At 44.0% G+C, this 21,634-nt stretch overlaps 1 protein-coding gene across 1 annotated transcript in view; it reads right to left on the bottom strand.

The window, feature by feature from the left end:
- Window positions 1-1,996: 1,996 nt before the first annotated feature.
- Window positions 1,997-21,634, bottom strand: part of ITPKA (inositol-trisphosphate 3-kinase A) — a 62,270-nt gene continuing 42,632 nt past the window's right edge. Inside the window, exons 2-7 of the mRNA XM_081863667.1 lie at window positions 14,189-14,285; window positions 11,654-11,867; window positions 10,596-10,800; window positions 8,695-8,796; window positions 7,603-7,674; window positions 1,997-6,425 (exon numbers count right to left, since the gene is read on the bottom strand). Of these exons, the coding sequence (XP_081719793.1) occupies window positions 6,222-6,425; window positions 7,603-7,674; window positions 8,695-8,796; window positions 10,596-10,800; window positions 11,654-11,867; window positions 14,189-14,285 (894 nt within the window). The 3' untranslated portion in view covers window positions 1,997-6,221. The remainder of the gene's footprint in view (window positions 6,426-7,602; window positions 7,675-8,694; window positions 8,797-10,595; window positions 10,801-11,653; window positions 11,868-14,188; window positions 14,286-21,634) is intronic.

Genomic DNA, 21,634 nt, shown 5'->3' with positions numbered 1-21,634 from the left:
CAGGTAAAGGTAAAAGGACCCGCAACCATTAGGTCCAGTCATGGCCGACTCTGGGGTTGTGGCGCTCATCTCGCTTTAATGGCTGAGGGAGCCGGCGTACAGCTTACGGGTCATGTGGCCAGCATGACTGAGCCGCTTCTGGCGAGAGCAGTGCACGGAAACACCATTTACCTTCCTGCTGGAGTGGTACCTATTTATTTACTTGCACTTTGACATGCTTTCGAACTGCTAGGTGGGCAGGAGCAGGGACCGAGCAACGGGAGCTCACCCCATCAAACTGCCGACCTTCTGATTGGCAAGTCCTAGGCTCTGTAGTTTAACCCACAAGCACCACCCACGTCCCCAACCCAACCCCAAAATGCAATTCCTGTGAGGTATGCCTGGTTGCATCTTGATTCATCCCAAGCAGGTCACTTCCTTTTCTACTAATTTCCCCTTGACTTGTGCTATTCTCTCTTGCTCCGTTCTGCCTCTTGCTAGGCTGAAAAACCCAGCTTTCCTTTAAATTGGGCAGTGATCAATCCCATTTCCTCCCTTGCCTTTTCCACACTGGCACAAACAATCCAAACAGAGTTTTCTATGATGGAGCTAAGAGAGCTTTGATACTCTTCACGCTTTTATACTTACACAAATTGCTTTTGATCTGCGATTACCTCAAGGAATGGCAGCACACACAGCTTGCCATCTTGCCCTTTGGGGGTCACTGTAAATATGTAAACCACATGCCTGCTTCTATGCAATTTGAAATCAGATAAAAGCGTATACTTCTATATTTGCAACACATAAATAAAGACATCCTAACACAGCTGTTTGGTCTTCTGTTGTCCACTACTCAATGGTTAGAAGGAAAATAGAATATCTCTGTTAAATAAACAGTCAGCTTGTTTGTGCCCCTCATTGGAGGGAAATAGGTAATACAGAGCTTTTTTGGTTAAGAGAGAGAAAGAGAGATCCCAGTACTAATGTCCTAATGCAAGTGCTGTGTATGCCAACTCAAAATGGCTGTCACGTGCACTGTCCACTGAGTTTTAAGCTGTGCAATAGCTTTCTTTGTCTGAACAAAAGAGATGAAAATGATCCTATAGAAGCATTACTTGTCACCTCTAGCAAACAGGCTTCGAGTGTTCTTGAAACAAATTGGACTCTACACACACAGAGCAGCAATTCTGCTTTCAAAGCACCTTCCGCTCCCCAAATAGTAATAAATAAATAAATAAATAACCCCCACACTATAACAATTTTCAGTCATAGTGAAATAGTGGTGCCAATTCTACAGGAACAGGGTGACATTTTTAATTCGCTTCTGAAGGAGTCCTGAAGCTAACTGAGGCAAGCAATACCCTATAAGCAGTTAACATGCCCCTTCCAGCTTACCTCTCAATAACGTCTTCAAATAAAGGAAAGTTCTTTGTCTCTGGCCTCATCTGGATAGCAACGTTACAAACACCTACTTTATTATTTAAGAAAAGGGTTACTTTGCTCTTCCACCAGTAAACATTCACACAGCACTGACAGATGATGCCATCACTACCACCCCAAAGTGTGATTCCTTTTCGAAACCTTATTAGCTAACACACAATTCCCTGCACTCTTTTTAGCCCAGATGTGTTGATGAGAACTGAAGTGAATACCATATAAAGCAGAAAACACAACCTTTGCCACGAAATAGCAGTTTGGCAGCAAAAGAAAGTATAGCCAGCGTGCAGCACAGTATATTATTGTACCATAAAAAAATACAAATTTGCATATGCTCTTAAAAAGCAAGCAGAAGAGCTGGCAATTGTTGGAATCACAGTTGCCCTGAAAGGGATTAGTTAACCTTTACCTTCCCTGCTGTGAAGAGGAAAATCCCTACTTTGAAGTTGTTATTTGATAGGAAGGATCAGACCTCTCTCCACAGACGCTATTTTTTATTTTATTTTTAACATCACGACAAGTTTGGCCCTTAGCTACCACCATTTAAGAAAGAACAGAAAAGATTAAATGAGTGGGCACCTGTTTTCAGTTAAATTTATTTGTTATAGCACATTTTGGAAGTATTAAAATCAACCTATACACAGTTAGGATTTCAGAATATTTTTTGCACTGTAGTGTTCAAAGCAACATCCTCTGTAGATGAGACAAGCTTTTTTTTTTTTTGTCTGGTTTGTAGTAGAAATGTAGCCCAAGTCAACCATTTAAAAACAAGATTCCCCGTCGCTTTAGTCTATTCACAGAATCTAGGAGGAGGAAATTTCCTCATCAATGATGCTTCCAGGCAAGTGTTTATTGTAGGACTGGTGGTCCTCATGCAAGCTTTTCCCCAGCTTCCACACGGCATTTTGGCATAAAAATACCAACCTACGTTCTGCTGCCACCACCTTCTGGATTTATCATCCTTCCATGGAAAATTCGGTAACTTTTATTTAAACAAAAAAAAATCCTATTGAAAACAACCCATTTGCCAATATTAAGCCTCCTTGTAGAAGCAGCTTTCCTGCAGAAACACCCACAGCATATAAAAGGGATACCTGCCTTTTCTGAACTGAAGTTTCCACAAATTTATATCCTCCAAGGGACTATGAAACAGTCCTTTCCATACCTATTCAAATTCCTTGCAGTTTTTTATATTGCACTTTTCTTCCACAAATCAATATAAACGTATTAAAATAATTTATGGATCCTCACAACAACCCTGTGAGGTAGGCAAACTCCAGTTTGCATTTTAAAGAGGTGGGAGAAAACAGATCAGCAGACCTGGAGAAAAAGTTCACATCCTCCAGCGCAAAGTGCTACTTTATAGCACCTCCTCCTCCTCCTTAAAACCAACCACATTTTTAAATAAGGAAAAAGCAATTGGAGTCCACAAGCTCTCTTGATCAGGGTGTTTTCACCCAAGCTGCAGCAGACTGAAGCAAGCATTTGCTGCTGCAACAGAAGGAACTTTTACAGTGGTCCTGCTGCAAGAACAGTTGGAGCAAAGGATGGAGAGTTTAATGCTACCAAGAGTGGGCAATGGGGCAGACAAAATAACCAGTGTGACCCTGTTTTGTGTATGTGCGTGTGCCTAAGCAGCAGCAGCTGGCTGTTTGGGTTGGTTGGTATGGACCAGGCGGTTACTATGAGGGTGAGAATGAGTAAAGGGAAGAACCACTGAAGTCCAATCAGCCATAGAGTTGGCAAAGATGGGTGGAGAGAGGCTGTCAGATATCCAACAGTGTCAAGCCCACATGCACAATGGGACCTTCTCTCCCTCACAGCCACCAGGCCACTGTGGAATATTGCCTTGACTATGCTGGATATTGACTGTATTTACAATACTGAGAAAGAACAGTGCCCATATGCATTCTAAGGCCAGACGCCTCCAAATCTACATGAGCGCATCATCATAAATGTTTGCTGGCCCAGGGTAGAGTAGAATGGGTAGCAACCTGTTGGGACATCTTCACCTTGCTGTGTTGCACTTCCAGTATTTTAAACATTGGTTTTTATACCGGGACCCACAAATAGGGCTACGTAAAAACTGACAAGCAGCAATATCCAAGCTTACCTCTAAATCCCTCCCCTTCGAACCTCTTGTGCTACACAGAAACCCCTTTCAACCCACTACTCTAAAAGGCTAGCAGATCATGGAAGCCATTTGAAAACCACTTCTGCTACCCATGCTTCCTTCCCAACACACACCCCATCACCACCAGCAACATATAAAGGAGTTTTCCATTATTAACACAAAAGGACTTTTAGAACACAAATTTCAAAGAACAATAACTGGTATTATTTTACAAATTGCTATTTTCAATTTTGATTTTCAGAACTGTGCACCCAACTAAATCCTTTATCGGCTCTGCTAGATGGACTTTCCAGCTAATCCTATATTTAAAACACTGTCCTGGGGATAATTAATTACAAGCTTAAGCCAAAGGAGCTTGTTTCGGAGTATCATCAGTAGATCTCTCTTGGGTTGCTGGTTCTGAATTCCATAATGAATGTTAATGTGGGGTTTCCCCTCCACCACCTGTTGGGCAAGAATTTTCAATGATTTAATAAGCTTTTCTCGGCAGAAGCATGGAGCCTGATAGCTGAAGCAGCCCGTTTCTGCTGTGTGTTACAGACTCCTAAGGTTTTACTGTCCACCCATTTGTCTGGCCTCAGCAGACCCTGCCACGGCCAGTGCAGATTAGGCTGTAGGGAGCAAAAGACCTGCTGTTGCTCCTCCTAAAATTAGCCTCATGCCAAAGTCTGCCAAAACTGACACCAAGCCAAGTGGCAGAGGGAAGGAAGCCCAAATATGTTACCTACTAAGAATGGCTGAGCAAAGGGTATTGTTAAAAAATTAACTTCACGGTAAATATTTGAAAAGCTGAAAGATATCTACTAGCTGCTCTGACTGCTAGTTTCATGTCTGGCTAAGTCATGACCATGCTGCCAGACTAGGGATCCCTTATACCTTTAGCTATGGAGCATGCCATGGGTGAATTCTGCACGATTTAGCCTAAGGCAGACTGCATGAGATAAGACCATGGGGCCATGACTACCCAGTCATCACACAATGGCCACTGGCTGCTTTCCTGCGCTTTCCTCTACAACTTTAAGAGTGCCATGTCTGCCTGCATGGAGCTCTGGATCACAGCCAATAATCATGTGAATATATAACCAAGTATGGCATGATTATTGGAATTGTGTGGCTGGAATGTTGAACAGTGGAGATGCTTTCCATGATGATCGGGGGGGGCAATCCACGTGACTTCAAGCATCTCTCGAGGGAAAGGAGTTTTTATCACAGTATTTCCCTGTTATGCAAACTATCACCTTCACAGCAGTCCTAAAACAACCCTTTGCATGAGAGATACCACATTCACCTGACACACCAAGTGGATATACTTTGCCCAAATGAAGTGCTTAGCACCTAATGTTTCAAGTGCCCAGTACATCTCTATGGGGAGAATTGTTCTTTTTTAATTCTTGGAAAAATCTGCTGATCTCTGATTTCTGGATGTGAAACATTTCAATGTCACCTAAATTAGTTAAGTTTTTGCTTTGTTTACTAAATAAACCAAGTCACTAAGATGTGATCCCACACATAGTCATATGCATTTCAGCTCACAAGTGGTCACTTCTGGGCCACCACCAACCTCGATGAAATTCAGTTGCCCCAAAATTGACTGCTTGCTCCCTGGAAGGCAAAGTCTCCTTAAAACCTGGACAGCTTTATGCACAGTCTCAGGTGAAGAAAAGGAGAGGCTAGCAATCATGAAGAAGCACTAACACAAAGCCTGGTGCAAATTGGAATTGTCTGGTTTCGACCTCTGCTTCCCTATTACCATGGCAGCTCCTCTAACAGGTAGATCCAGGTTCCTCTATAGCAGTGGGGAGTGGGCACACAGGCTCCAATCAAAGCATTAGACTGCAGTTCTGCCCATGATGAGTTTTGGATGGTTGATTAAAAATCAGTAGGACTTACCTGTTGCAGAGTTGTGGTCAGGGTTGCAGGGCAGATGTGTGCAAGATATATGGGGGAGGGGCTTACTGGCAAGCTGCACATGTTTTGGCACAGATAAACTAATTTGTGGAAAGCAGTTAGCGACAAAATGGAATGGTAGAAAACGAGAAGGAACAGAGGGGTATGGAGAGTTGTGTAGGGCACAAAAACTCTTGCACTGGCTCCTGGAGCCCAAGGTGCCCTTTGGCTTCTGAAGCTTCAACAGCACTTTGTGCGCATCTTTAAACTTTTCTGCACCACCATTAAAACTAATATATATATGAGAATGAGAGTTTGTAAATTCTTTGCCAAGTTCCAAGCTGCCTGGCACACAAGTGAATGCATGGAATGGGAACATTCCTATCTAACAGTGTGAGCAGCAGCAGCAGCAGCAGCAGCATGAAGGTTAGGAAGTCTGCTTATTACTTTTGAAGACATTTCAGACGAGAATTTCAATATTTTCCGTCCCGTGTGCTCCAAGCAACTTTCCCTCCAGGAAGTAGTTGTCCTGATCCAACGTCCAAATGTTCAGAAATTATTCTGTGTTAGTTCAATAAAACTGAAGTTAGCCCTTTGCATTCATGGCTAACCCTGGATTTCCCAGGCTCCCAGAGTTTCCACCTCGTTTTTGCAGCAGGGTAATGCCCCCAGAGTCTGGCAAAAGTTTTAAAAGCTTTCCCTCTGACTGGAGAGGGTGGGGTGTTGATTCTGGAAAAATTAAAAGCAACTGAGCGGTCCTATAGTGACTTTGTGCCAGTCTCTCTCATCTCTCAAATATATTTTCTAAGATGTCAATCAAATTGTCCAGTCCAAGTAAGTAGCCATCCTCTCGGTTCCCTTCCTGCCAAGGGATCCTATGATCCAAGATCTGCTCATCTGGAAGAAGGGTAGTCTTTCCAAAATCAATGAGCCACACATTGGCATGCCCACTATCATCATGCACAAACAGCAGCGAACTTCCAATTACCTGCAGAGGAGAGGGAGAGAGAGGCTACTAGATATTTTGTGGAAAACTGGAGTCTTGCTGCTCCTGGCTCCACCCGCCATAAACTTAGGGCCAACAGATGCCTGTAGTTGAGGATTAAACAAATTCACTGAGGAATCCACTGGCCTGATCCAGCAGGCTCATTTAATGTTCTTAAGTTTTTATTTATTTACCAGGAGCATTTTAATACTGCTTTATATTTAAAATACCTCAAAGCAGTGCACAGATAATAAAATATACCACGAACAATAAAAGTCAGAACATTAAAAAATCCAAATAGTGTTTTAAAAATAGTGTTAAAAATAGTGCTAATAAATCCAAATCCAGAGTTACCAGGCTGCCCCCACCCTGTTTAATGGTCAGTAAACGTCTTAAGCGTCCACTGAAAGTCTCCTCCCCCATTATTCAGCCCAGACACTGAAGGCTCTGAGGGCCTTCTGGCGGTTCCCTCACTGCGAGAAATGAGGTTACAGGGAACCAGGCAGAGGGCCTTCACAGTAGTGGCGCCCGCCCTGTGGAACGCCCTCCCATCGGATGTCAAGGAAATAAACAATTATCTGACTTTCAGAAGATAGCTGAAGGCAGCCCTGTATAAGGAAGTTTTTAATGTTTGGGTTTTTTTACTGTGGTTTTATAATTTTGTGGAAGCCTCCCAGAGTGGCTGGGGCAACCCAGTCATATGGGCGGCATATAAGTAAAAGAAGAATACTAATGATCATCGTCACCATCTAGTTGGCTGCCTTATTTCTGAGGGGAAAACTCTCCTTCAGTTGACTAAATGATGGATCTCTTGCAAAGAGCATTATCTGATGACCTCAGGGAGTGGGTAGGTTTCTATAGGAGGTGGTGGCATTCTCTCATTCTCTCCCAATTTGCTTAGGGCCTTCTAAACGAACAGCAGAACCTTAAACTCAGCTCAGTAGCTGAAGTGGCAAGCTAGTGCAGCTCCTTTCACGGGAGTGTTATGTGCTCATGGTAGGTTACCTCTCTGGGCAACCTAGTTCCTGCATTCTGCAACAGCTTCCAAACCAATCCCAAGGGCAGCTTCCCCCACTCCACACACAGAAAGACAAGAAGGCATTGGAGTAATCCAGTCTTGATGCTACACTGTTTTCTTCACATGCTGCCTCCTTGGCCTTCTCTCCCACCCACTGCTCACCTCATGCCGTTTAAAGAAATTAGAAGACTCAAGAACACCACGAATTTCATACAGACGCCTCAAGTATTTTTTCTGTGAAAAGAAGGGGTGGAGGGTTGAATTACGTAACATTTTACTGTCATACAAAATTTTTTAAAAACCTGGTAGATGGAGGAAATTGCTTCAGAGACTGCTTTACCACAGAGTAATTTGAGATACTACCCACCAGAAACATAAACACAAATCTTCTGAGAATGGGAGTTTCGTGAGCCAATTTTTTGGGCACATTATGCTCTTTTGGTGTTTTAAGTTGCAATTCACCCATTGCACAAGTGTGTGGGTCCCAGAGTTAGTGACAGCTAAACATCTGTAATATTCTCTCTGAAGGCTTTCAGCTCATCTGTTCAGAGTGTGGGAAACGCAGCATGGAAAAATGAAACGGAGTTCCCCACGACCCATGATGCAATCTGAACAATGTTACTCTGTCAATGAAAAGAAACAGCATAATGAGGTCAGAGGTTTAAAGCCTACAAAGCACAAGGGTTTTGTGCCTGATAGGAACCCATGTTCAGAGCTGATCTGTGTTCTTGGTACACAAAGGGCCTCACTGCAGGGATACAATGTGTTACCTTCCTTTCATATGCTTAAACTATGACCAACTATAATACCACAAAACCACAGGAAAAGTACTACTTATAGTGTGATATTAATATTTATCGGCCACTGTTCAGCCAGATAAGCCTCCAAAATAGCATACAGCAATTATAAAATACAATAATTTTAAAACAAGAGAGGGAGATGAAGCAGCCAGCATCAATGATAGCAGATCTATTTCTAAGAAAACTGGGAGTTGGTCTACTATCACACATCCAACCTCTCCCCACCCAAGATGATGCATTGGGTCAACCTTTTACCCAGGTTAAAGAAATCTGGCGAGAGCTTCTTAAAATAATGGGTCTTATTACCAGCTGCTCTGGAGGAAGTGGTGGCACCTTGGCCTCCTGTAAGGAAATGTCCACAGCTCCCTCTCCCTATTCGTCTACCACCAGCCCTCACAGATGTAATGAGCCAGGCCAGCAAAGGGCCAGTCTCAAACTTCCAAGTATAGCTTACCAATATAGTTGTATCTCCCTTAATGAATTCCGCAAAAACCTGGAAGACTTGGTCCCGTGTCTTCGTTGTCTTGAAGTTGGTGTTACAAGTCCCATCAGCCTTCTGTAAGGAATAAAAAGAAGGGAGATGGAAGACGTCCTTCTGCACACAGAAGAAAGAAGAAAGGGAAGACACCAGCATGGAGACAAAGAGGAGAGGAATCCCCAAAAGGTGAAATTGGCTGGCTTCTCCTCAGAGGCAGCTGAACTAACTCCACCAGGATGGTTACCCCCTACCCTGAATATTAGCTGAATTTACAGCAGTGTAGTGCAGAGCAGGGGAGAGCGGAAGGTAGATCTTTGGGTGATTTGCAGTAGAACGGCAAGGATTTCCGGCTACCAATTGTATCAACAGCAGCAGCAGCTATAAAATGAACCCGCTTCATCCAAAGTTATATAGCTGAAAGTTGTTCCTCTGAAAACCTAGGGTGACCAGGAATGGATTTTTGTGTGGAAGGAAGGAAGTCCATTCAGTTCTGGTATTTAAAGCAAATTCCTTGGAATTACAGTGGTACCTCGGGTTAAGTACTTAATTCGTTCTGGGGGTCCCTATTTAACCTGAAACTGTTCTTAACCTGAAGCACCACTTTAGCAAATGGGGCCTCCTGCTGCTGCCGCGCCGCCAGAGCATGAAGCAAAGTTCTTAACCCGAGGTACCATGAAGCAAAGTTCTTAACCCGAGGTACCATTTCTGGGTTAGCAGAGTCTGTAACCTGAAGCGATGTAACCCAAGGTACCACTGTATTTAATTCTAAATGGCTAGCTCTGGTCAGTGGATCTCAGGGTTCTAGGTTAGGCATAAAGTAGATCCCTTGAGCTTGAAGTCTGACAGCCCTGATACACAGTGCCAGATTACGACTGGAAAGACCCAGGTTCAAATTCCCACTCAGCCATGAAGCTCATTAGGTAACCTGAGCTAGTCACTCTCAGTCTAACCACAAGCTCCTCAGGTGGCAAACAGGATAGAACTGTATTAAATACATTACATAAATAAATAAAGTATCACTGAGACTCTAATACAAACATGTATTTTAGGATATGGTGTACATTATAAACAAGGTGGGCAGGATAAAAAGAACGACTACTGACACTTAATAGAAAAAAGCTATGCTATTAAGTCATGCTTCTGGATGCAATGCAAAAGAGCCCTAGAAAACTGAAAAAATTCTGCTCTGGGTTGTAGTACAAAACCTATCTGAGTCAGATTTGGCCTTGTGCATGTAACATTTGGCTGCAAAAGTGTGGGCCAGCCTAACACAACAAATGTATGTGTCTTGACAAGAGAAAGTTGTGAAACTGCAGTGCACATCGTGGGCAGAGATATCCAGCAGCACTCTGGAGCGATGTACTACAGCAGGCCTGTGAGGGCAGCGAAAATATCCTTTCAGTCTGTTGCCAGATGGTACACTAGAAGCACAGCACCTTCTGCAATGCCAGCATTGCACTCATAGATGGAGAAAATCTGACAGCATTCTCCACATTTCTCAACGAACACCAAAGCACGGCCTTCTTTCCAAAAGGTTACTTTATTTGCGTACCACACAAACACACATCATCCCGATCTCACCGTGGCCAACCAGATGCCTATGGAAAACCCACAAGCAGGATTTGAGAACAAAACCACTCTCCCCTCCTGTGGTTTCAGCAACTGGTATTCAGGTGTGTTCCATCAAGCACCAGCCATTAGTGTGAATGGGAAATACCAAGATAAAGTTCAGCTGAAGTGCTTGTGTGTGGATGACCCATGCACACAGGAAAAAAAATGGATCTGTGCAGCTCATGTGCACATTAACTTTCTGGTGTATATACAGTCTAGGATGCTGCAGCTAGGGAAAGCTAGTTTAGGAACGGAAGATGTCCCACCTTAATCCCTTCGATCCTGAAACCCAAGTTAGCGCTGGAGCTGATTGTCTCCCTCCACTGCATATAGCGTGGTTTGGTCACTGCATGCTGTGAGTTTTCCTCCTCAGTGGGTGCCAGAGGATCTACATCGATCATTTTCTTATACATGTCCTTACGCAGCTTTGGTTTCTCTCGCGCTTTAGTCAATTCCTCCTCCAAATACGTCCTGCAAAAATAATAGGAAAGTGAGCACTTATTTGATATGCCCAAGAATATTCCATGCCATTTCCATTTACTGTATAGGGAGTTCAGTGTTCGTTACATAGAGAAATAATTACCCTCTTCAAGATAGCATCACATTTCCAAGAAAACTCTGACCAATCAATATCTGGACTTTGAACTCCGAGCCACAATCCATGGCAAGGGTAAAGGAGAAGCACTGGTGTAGCTAAATGTGTGTGGTTTTTAAACAAACAAACAAACAAACAAACAAACAAACAAACAAACAAACCATAATCTGTAGCCAAGGTTTGTTATTCGCTTACTGACTACAGTTTGTTAGCAGCAAAACAAAGTATTATCAACTAGTTCAAAGCCAGGAACCATGGCTTGTTTCCTTCAGGCACAAGCAAATTTGATTTTGCTCATGGGTGGTAAGTCATTGTTTAATGCTCACCATGACATTCAAATACAGTGGTACCTCGGGTTAAGAACTTAATTCGTTCTGGAGGTCCGTTCTTAACCTGAAACTGTTCTTAACCTGAGGTACCACTTTGGCTAATGTGGCCTGCCACTGTGCCGCCGCCGCGCAATTTCTGTTCTCATCCTGAACCAAAGTTCTTAACCCGAGGTACTATTTCTGGGTTAGCGGAGTCTGTAACCTGAAGCGTCTGTAACCCAAGGTACCACTGTATGGCCGATGTACCATCTGTTCATCAGAAGGCAGAAGGGGCTCACAATCCACATGAAGTTGAGGGATGGGTCAACCCAACATCAGACTGCCATCCCCTCAAAATCACAGCTATCAACAAGCTGCCCACAATGAGACAGCAGAGATATTGTTGTTTAATGCCTCCCACCTGATTCCCATCTTGCAGTCCATCACACAAGGCCCTTCAAAATTAGCTAGAAGGTCATCTAGTTGCATGTAGGACTCGCCATCTCTCTCCACCACGCCATGGAAGACAGGGACGCAGGAGCGCAGTGGGTCATTCATCAGCAGTTCAAAGCACTTCTCCTCATTCTCAGAGTAGCGCTTCAGGATCGTTCCACCATCAGCTGCCTTGAAACTCCCTGCAGTAAACAGAATCATGATAACTTGCAACTTTCAGTCTGGTAGGAGGGAAAGGTCTCTTCGCCTAGTTTGACTGCCGCACCTCTTTCTTGCAGCTGAAATACTTTCCTGGAACAGTAACATACGTGCCTTGTAAAAAGAACACCCAACGCAAACAGTGCCTGTCAAAACACACACACACACACACACACACACACACAGCATTCAGATGGAATCACAGAAAAAGTTGTCTCCACTAATCATATAAACATGTCCAAGTTTAAATGCACTAGACTACACAGGAGGTTAACAGGGCAAACCACATTATTACTTTGGTAGCCAGATTCAGTGATAAAATCTATGCAATGCTACCACTATGTCCTGAACTGAGCTTCATCCTGTACCTGCTCTTAGCACACAAGAGAGAAGCTATCAGTCACTGATCATTAACCAACAAGCCATGTCTAGAAGCCAAGTTGTGCACTTCAAGCACGCACACGCTCTTCCTCCAGCCCCCTCGGAATCCTGCAGCTCCAAAATTTCACTACTCTGAGGCTCCAAAGGAATCTAGTCTCAGCCACACAGCCAACAAAATGAAGCTGGCTGCGACAAGAGGTACAGAGGAAGCAGCTTCCACAACTGTCGAGGCGAGTGTAATGTCAGGATCTGTTTTTGTTTCACTCAAATATCTATCAATCCATAAATCTATTAATCCATTGCCTTCTGAAACAAATTTATACCCTAAAACGCAGCCAACAAGACTGAACCTGAATCTTACATTGTCTTCCTGCACTGTAAGCTAGTTCACGTTAGCTCCTGCAACTGCAGAATTCTCTGTAGCCGGCACCAGAATTCACAGGGTTCTCTTGGAATCAGTGCAAAATGAGCTGTAATCAATTAATCCTATTCATTTTTATACAAGGAAATGCCTCCTGCTCCAGAGAACTCTGCACATAGCTTTGTTGACTTATGTTTTCCTTTAACCTCAGTCAGTTACTATAGGAGCACTAAAGCAACCATGCATAAATTACATCAAGTCAATTTTTAGAAAGAAAAAGCTTGGCCCAAGATATTCCAGCCATTTCTACAAACACTACATTAAACACAATCTGCTTAAGCAGCTCCTTACTGGCCACCCTGCCAAACTTTCCTTTCCGTTCTTCGTGACGTACACTTTCAGCACATTACAGAGGTGACCTTGACAGTGTTTGTTTCTTCTTGAGAGTTTAGGCTCCAGAAACTTTCCTGTGTAAAGTTGGACCACAGACTTAGGTGTAGAAGCCTACATAGGTCTATGGACAGACACAGACAGACAGACAGACAGACAGACAGACAGACAGACAGACACACACACACACACACACACACACAGCTAAGTCCTGAAGGATGCAAATGATTTACATCTATTCCAGACATTTCACAAAGAAAATTCAACTGAGAAGCTAGTCTCATGGACAAATCTTTTCTTGCATGCCACTGTTTAAGTGAAAACACAAATCAAGTGCTACCAAGCTGCACAGTCAAGACATGATTACTCTTTTTAAAATCACAAAACAGACTAGGTTCATATCTATTAGAAACTCTGTGCTAGCATTTCTTATCAATCTTCTGGTTACTGTCCTTGTCAGAAAAACTGACCCTGTGTATTATACATTTTTCTTCGCATTAGTGAAGTTAAGAAGATACCGGGCTATAGCCAACCATGTTGCTGAACAGTAAGGTTTCTCACAGCACAACAGGTAGGGAAACAATTGTTTAAAATTTATCTCCTCCCCCTGCCCCACAGTGTCTCTGTGCCCCTCTAAATCTACTTTGAAGGGTTCCCCAAGGCCATGGAGCAGATCTCGGGGGACATGGAAGAACTTCTGCGGATAACCCCCCCCCCCCAAAAAAAATGGCTATTTAACCCATTCTGGTGGGCAGCACAACTGGAGAAAACCCACTGTTTTATATCAAATGTGATTATTTTAACAAGATTTCTACAAGCTCAGAGGGCACACTGGAATGGCTCCAGAACCACAAACAGCTCATAATCTGTCTGCTAGACTAACAAGCAGACTTAGTCAATTAATATGCTTCCTTTTCCCATCAATTTACTTATTTGAAAGTGCTTGTTGCTCATCCCCAAAGGTCCAGAGTGCATAGCATATTGACAATCAGATAGAAAAAGCAGTTCTCTTGCCAGAGATAATCTAGGCATATAGGGCTGATTGGTTTGCAGTGTCCAGGTAAAGAAGGGGGGGCATACTTCCCTCAAAATCCTTTCAATCCTTCCATTTTCATCAACCATTTTATTATAAGCTTCCTATTTGTACAGAGTCAAGCCAAGAAAAGTTTTCACCTGTGTGGCCAGCCAGCTGCACCCAGGAGTATCGCTTCTTGAAGGGACTGATGACTGGCAAATTGACAATTGTTTTTAACGTCTGCCATGCTTTTTTCTGAAACAAAGAAAGGAAAAATCATTAGTATCGTCACAAACCACATAATCAGGCATTTGTGCACGGAGATGCAAGGTCTCCTGCTTGCACTTATGGCTCCCCACTGACCTCCAAGGCCAACCTGATGTGACATGAAAGTGGATTCCCATTAAAGACAGTCTCAGAAACTCACCTAATTGAACAGAGTGTTGATCAAAGGCTAACACAGGCATAGCTAATTCGTAATGCTCAAACTCAAGGAGAGGAACAGATTTTTAAAGAAATGCACAGGTCCAAAATAACAGCATGCTACCTACTCCTGGAGTTGGGTAACTTATTTTAAAAACCAAGTCAAAAAGCTGTATCTGCATTCTCTCTCTCTCTCTCTCTCTCTCTCTCACACACACACACACACACACACACACCAAATTTGCCAAAAATTTTGACAGATCAGTTATTTGAGCTTCTTGATAACTAAACATTATTCTTAAGTAAAGAGAGGTTTGGGGCGGGTGACCCAATCCAAACAACATGGAGTTACTGTCAGTTGATGGTTCAACCTAAGATGGCTGTGAAACACTTTCATTGGCTGCCAGTTCCAAAGTATAGGTGGTGCTCACCTTTAAAGGTCTTTAAAGACCTGGACACCCTAGGGACAGCATGACTGCCCACTGCCACATAATCTGTGTTAGAAGCCCCTCTCTGGTTGCCTTGAGGTGGGCTGCAGCAACTGAGAGTGCCATTTCGGCTGTGGCACCTCACTTATGCAATGCTCTCTTCAGTGAGGCTCACTTGACATATACACTACAGTCCTGTTGGCACCAGGCAAATATCTTCGTCTTCTTCTTTCCCCAGTTCTTTTCAGATGCCAACTGATAGTGGTTTTAATCCGCTTGTCTTTTGCGGACTCTTGCCATTTTTAGCTCAGTTTTGATCAGTTTTATTGGGTGGCCCACCCTTGAAAGACCTACATTGGCTCCCAGTACGTTTCCGAGCACAATTCATAGTGTTGGTGCTGACCTTTAAAGCCCTAAACGGCCTCGGTCCAGTATACCTGAAGGAGCATCTCCATCCCCATCGTTCTGCCCGGACACTGAGGTCCAGCACCGAGGGCCTTCTGGCGGTTCCCTCACTGTGAGAAGCCAAGTTACAGGGAACCAGGCAGAGGGCCTTCTCAGTAGTGGCACCCACCCTGTGGAATGTCCTCCCATCAGATGTCAAAGAGAAAAACAACTACCAGACTTTTAGAAGACATCTGAAGGCAGCCCTGTTTAGGGAAGCTTTTAATGTTTAATAGACTATTGTATTTTAATATTCTGTTGGAAGCCGCCCAGAGTGTCTGGGGAAACCCAGCCAGATGGGTGGGGTATAAATAATAAATTATTATTATTGTTAGCCAACCTAAAAAGCATTCATACTTCAGAATGGGATATAACATTTCAAATAAATACATTCCTTTTCTACCTTCCCTCCCTGCTCTAGCATTTTAACAAGGCCAGAAAACGCTGCCACGCAGTGTCACCTTGCTAACACCTTTCTGTTTTAGTTGTGACATCTTTGGACATACTTCTGTTGGCCGAAGGGGAAAGTGAACAGCTGCCATATCAACAGAAGAAAATGACCTTTAATACCACCACATGCAGAAATATGCACGGAAAGACAAAATACCCTGCTCTCCGGAACTGAAACTGGGATGATTAGTTTAACAGTATTTTTTTTATTATTATAAAAGATTCCCAAAGCCCTTTTCCCCTCCCCAACTGATCAACTCCAAGGTTCCCTGAACAATTAATGTACAAAAGCATTGTTTTGCAGTCAGGAAGGGCCAGAGAAGCAATTTGGCAAGCCTAGCAATTACTATACAAACATTTCACTAAGATAAGGAGCACTCCACACTGATTCTCTCTCTCTCTCTCACTCACACATGGCACCATATCCTCCAGCTACCTTAAAGAACAGGATAAGGGTCTTGGTGGAAGAAAACGACTAGTGTCTCAGTCCAGGGCTGCAGCATTTTGTTCCACAAATAAGACTGCTGCCATAGGAACATAAATCGGGGAATATATAAGTTTTCTGCACGGATTGCTCCATTGCTAAGCAGAGTGTTTCCACTCCACCCCCTGCAGAAGCCTATGAAACTCCTATCACAGCACTTTCAAGTGCTATACCCTGTTTCTGTCCTGGGCTTTCTTCTTCCTCATGCCCCTTTCCCATTCCACAAGCTAAAACATACCATACAGCTCTTTAATCCCGTCCAGAAAGTCAAGCTAATAGTAAATATATTTGGGGATGCAGAGGGATGGGGGTAAATACACGTGTTTTCCTGCCAAGATCTCACAGTTCTACTAATCACACATTTCACTTAAATGCAATTATAGGTTAAAATGTGTAAGGAAATGTGGCTTGTATAGCTGATGGACTAGTTTCAAAAGGCTGGGTTTTTTTGTTTAATTAATTACCATTAGGAGAGGGGGAGGAATCCTACTGACGAGCCTGCCTACACTGTTTAATTTTCATGACCCCTGGATCCTTCTCAAAGAAAATCTCTGCTGGTGCTCGGAGCAAAAATGATGTTGGAATTTTCTCCCCCTTCCCTGAGCTCTCATGCTCAACGGTACAAGCCTACACAAGCCCACACAGTGCTATTATGATAGCAAGAAACAAAAAGGGAAAAGACTTTTTCTTTATAGACTGAATTAATTGCCAGTCGTCATCCTCTATTATTTCTTTTACTTTTATATGTCCTTTGAGCTGAGTTGATAATTCTAAGGCTCAATATATTACACCAAAATCTCTGCAGGCTAGAATGTCTCACGTTGTCTTAGGAGAGCACTTTAGAATACTGTAATTGTGTTTGTTGGATCAGGTCCATCTTATCAAGCACTTCAACAGTGGCCACCCAGAATCCTCTGGGAAGTTCAAAGGAAGTCAGGATGGTGACAATTGTCTTCTGCTACTTTACTGGATACAAGCTCTGAAGGTAGAGGTCCTATTTCTTGCCTATTACCTTGGTAACAGCCAGACTTTTCCTCCACCTCGCAGTACAGTTCTAGGTGTGCAATGATCTGAATGTGCCAAAAACAATTGCATGCAAAATAACCATGCCAGGCATCTCCATTCAACAAGTTGGCATTATTTATTGATCTATTAAATTTGTATACTGCCCTTCATCCAAAGACCACACAGTGGTTTGCAACATAAATACAAACTGAAAGCACAAAAAACAAATAAAGCAGAAACAAAAGCAAAACAAACCACAGACACATTTAAAAGGCCATAGAATGTTAATTCGCCAAAGGCCTGATTGAAGAGAAGCATTTTCAACTGGTGCCTAAAGATATGCAATGAAGGGGCCAGGCAAACCTCCTTGGGGAGAGCGTTCCACAAACAGTGAGCCACCACAGAAAAGGCCCGTTCCCATGTTGCCACCCTCTGGACCTCTCACAGGGGAGGCACACAATAAAGGGCCTCAGATGATGAGCGCAGGGTCCGAATCGGTTCATATGAGAGGCAGTCCTTGAGGTATTGCAGTCCTGAGCTGTTTAAGGCTTTATAGGTCAAAACAAGCACTTTGAATTGGACCCGGAAACTAACCGGCAGCCAGTGCAGTTGCGCCAGGATCAGTGTAATATGTAGTGGTCAGGTGGGTGCTCAGACCATATTGCCCCTGTGAGCAACCTGGCCACTAACTTCTGTTAGTGCTGAAGCTTCCAAACCATCTTCAGAGGCAGCCCTGCATTTAACCCAAATTGCTGTTTGTTGCGCTTCAACTGTAAAGAGCAGGTTTTCACACGGAAAGCTCCAAGGCAAAAGAGAGAGACAGAGAGGCCTTGGACACAGGGCATTAAATCACGATGTGCCTGGAAAGAGCGGAGGAGAAAGCTAAGTGTGGATAAGCCCTTGATCTGCCATCCTAGACTGCTGCCCACAGCCCTCCCAATATTCCAGCAACTCTCTCTCAGAAAGAGAGGGAGCTGGAAGTCATGTCTCCACGCTGGAAACAGAAGGGAGGGAGGGAGGAGAACGGTTTCCAACTGTTCCAGCCCCCTTTGTCCTCCTGGGACAAAGCCCAAAGGTGCCGAGTCATGACAGGATACACAACACTGATGTACTTAACACTTTTACAGCTTTCGGATGCCACGGCAGAAATTAAGAACAACTCCATTGGCATTGGAAAGAGGAGAAGTACAGGTTTAGATGAGTAACTACAGCTACTTAGCAACGAAGTGGACATTGACTTGCTGCAAAGAAAGAGTAGAAACCCACAGGCTCCATTACTTTCATTACTTTCTTTTTTAAAAAAACACCACCACCTTGCATGTAATATGCTGTGTGATCATTGCAGGAGGACCTTGTTGATTAGTGGAAAGCGTGTTTGAACTATGCTGCTGAGTGGCTGGCTTGAGTGAGCCTTGGCTTTGTCATGCTACTTGAGTAGAGGGGTGTGCTTTGTTTGCTTCAAGACAGGTACAGTCATACCTCGGGTTACAGACGCTTCAGGTTGCTTTTTTTGGGTTACGGACGCACCGAAACCCGGAGGTACTGGAACAGGTTACTTCCAAGTTTTGGCGGTCAAGCATGCGCAGAAGCGCCGAATCACAACCTGCACGTGCGCAGATGTGGCACTGTGGGTTGCGAACGTGCCTCCTGCACGGATCACATTCGCAACCCAAGCGTCCACTGTACTGGCAGAAATGAAGAGGCATGTCAGATGCTGAGCTACTGCAAGGCATTTTCACAGCATGGACAGATAGATCCATGCTTTCCCATCTAATGCTGGTTTAGCCCTTTCAGAAAACTCGCTCAGTTTCATACCGTTCATCAGCAGATATATAGATATATAGACATATAGATATATAGATATATAGATATATAGATATATAGGATATAGATATAGATATAGATATAGATATAGATATAGATATAGATATAGATATAGATATATAGATATAGATGATATAGATATAGATGATATAGATATATATAAAGAAAATCCTGGGGGGAAAACAAAAAAGCTGGCCCGTTTTACAAACAAACGAAAAGCGCTTCTTTCTGTTTAGAGCAGCTAATAATTGTGGTTTTTTGTTTTCTAAAAAACTGTTTTGAAATGGTCCCAGGAAGTGACTGCATGTCATAATGTGCGGTCCCTTCCTTGGGAATTGTACATATATAATGGCCTTGTAAGGCTACCAGGGCACTGTACAGAAAAGGAAAAAAAAAAATGGCTAGCATGATAAGTTAATGAGGGCAGCCATATTTTTCTCTAGGGGAAATTTGCTGTTGGATGAGTTCCACCATTTTACAGCAGAGCTAATGTGATCATGTCATTATCTGTTTATTGCTCTTTTCTCCTCCCAGCCCTCATGTAGTCATCAGTGCCACAACACAGACACTGAAAATGCAGGTTCTTAACCATTGGCACGAACTTTCTGGTAATTTATCCTTAAGAAACCCAAACTGAATGAAATAATGTTTGGCTTTGGAGACCCCACTGCATTCAGTTTGGCTGAAAGATATAGGAAGCCTCTTAGCTGCTGCAGTACACATACATCTAAGGGTCAAACTAGGCATGAATTGTGTGACTACTTACAGCAGTACTTTTCAACCTGTGCGCCATGGCACCCTGAGGTGCCTTGAATGATGGCCAGGGGTGCCACAGGCAGCACTGGCCTCTGTCCCTCTTTCCTTGCCTCCCTCCTCTGATGCCCTCTCACATCTCTGCCTCCCGAAGGCTTGCACAGTTATTTGTTGCAGCAGCCCTGGCTACAAGCTCCTCAGAGGAGTGGTGCCTCTGGAGCTGGCCAGGGGGTCCTGGTTGCCAGAAGCTGAGGTGGCCTCAGAGTAAGCAAGCAAGTGGGGGAGGGAGCCCAGCCAGCCAGTTCACCAGTCCTTGCTTCTAGGAATGGACAAGTCCCAGGCCCCTGTGGGGCAATGTGAGGAGACACCTATCTTTGGGGCTGGGGGGGGGGGTGTGGCAGCTCAGAGACCAGGGGTGGCAGCATCAGCTGCTTAAAGGACTCCCAAAAAGAGGGGAGAAGAGAGGAGACTGAGGGAACACTCCACAAAGGAGGGTGTTTGAAAAGAGGTGAGGGGCTGCTAGCTCTGCAGGCAAGGGGTGACATAAATGGGTTCCTGAGCCCCACAGGGGTGCCGCAGAAAGAAGGTAGTTGGTCAAGGGAGCCATGGACTCAAAAAGGTTGAAAAGCTTACAGGCTCAAGGATGCCTCCTGCCCACTTAGGTAGACCTGAATATTGCGCTCACAGTATGTGTGGCATTTCAATCACACTTGCAATGAAGTCCACGCTCCCTGCCGATTGTCCAGCCACACATCTCACATGCAGTGCACGGATGAATTTAACAATACCAGGATGTTTTCCCATCAAAACATTTAAGACCAGCCTTTGTCTACTAGTACATCCCCCATTGTGTCGTGTTACTTGCCCTTCCTCCAATTCCGCTTCGGTGGGAAGTGCTGTGTCCTCCAGATGTTATTGTGACATGTTCTAATATGTGTGGGATTCCTTCCTCAACAAAGTTTTACACCCAGTGACCAGTCATGAGTAAACCAGGGGTGGACGAGGCTCAGGTCAAAGGCAGGCCTCGTTATCTATCTAACTCTCGAGAATTTCCTAAGGCGGCAACACGCCTCACCAGCCTAGCTCCGTGCTCTCCTGCAGTGCTTTTGCCTAGCTGGGGTGTGTTCTTGAACTGTGAGGCAATCTCTCTTGCTTGCCTCGACCAAGAGGTGTGTCAGTGTGTGCATAGAAACCTCTGGTCTTTGCATGGCAGGAATGCAAGTGTCACTTCTGCTGCTCTGGCCATTTTTGCCTCTGACCCTAGGCGGCAGCGGCAGCAGCAGCAGCACGTGTCCCACACCCTCGGAGGTTGCTTCTGAGGAAATGCAGCCCTGGGCTTGAAAAATGCTCACCACCACTTAAGCAAATAAATATTTCTGTGTCATTGCTCACTGCTGTTGGGATGAAGGCTGAACAGTGACTATTGACTGGCGAGTGATAGGCATTCAGCCAATGGTGCACTACAGCATTCAACACAATCCAGACCTTTTCAATACCCAAAAATATGAGGCTGTGGCATTAGCCGGGTCTTTTCCACTATGACAGTAATGGACAGCAGCAAGAGGTGTGGAACTCTGCTTTACATTTGCAGACAAGAACACAGTCACAGGTGAGAAAAAAACACTGCACCACTAAACTAAATATCTATCTTCATTTGTCGCTCAGGTTTGTATACATTCTGGACACCTGTATGTTCACAGTACAAGGGCGGGATGCGCTAAGTTGGGACGGAAATTGCATCTGGGAAGTCTCAAATGTCTGGATTTTTAAGCCATTCTACATCTGCATTAATG

Source organism: Podarcis erhardii, assembly GCF_964252035.2.
Source record: "Podarcis erhardii genome assembly, chromosome: 1".
Lineage (NCBI taxonomy): Eukaryota > Metazoa > Chordata > Lepidosauria > Squamata > Lacertidae > Podarcis > Podarcis erhardii.
Note: the sequence above shows the minus strand (reverse complement) of the source record. Positions and strands in the feature narration are given on the sequence as shown.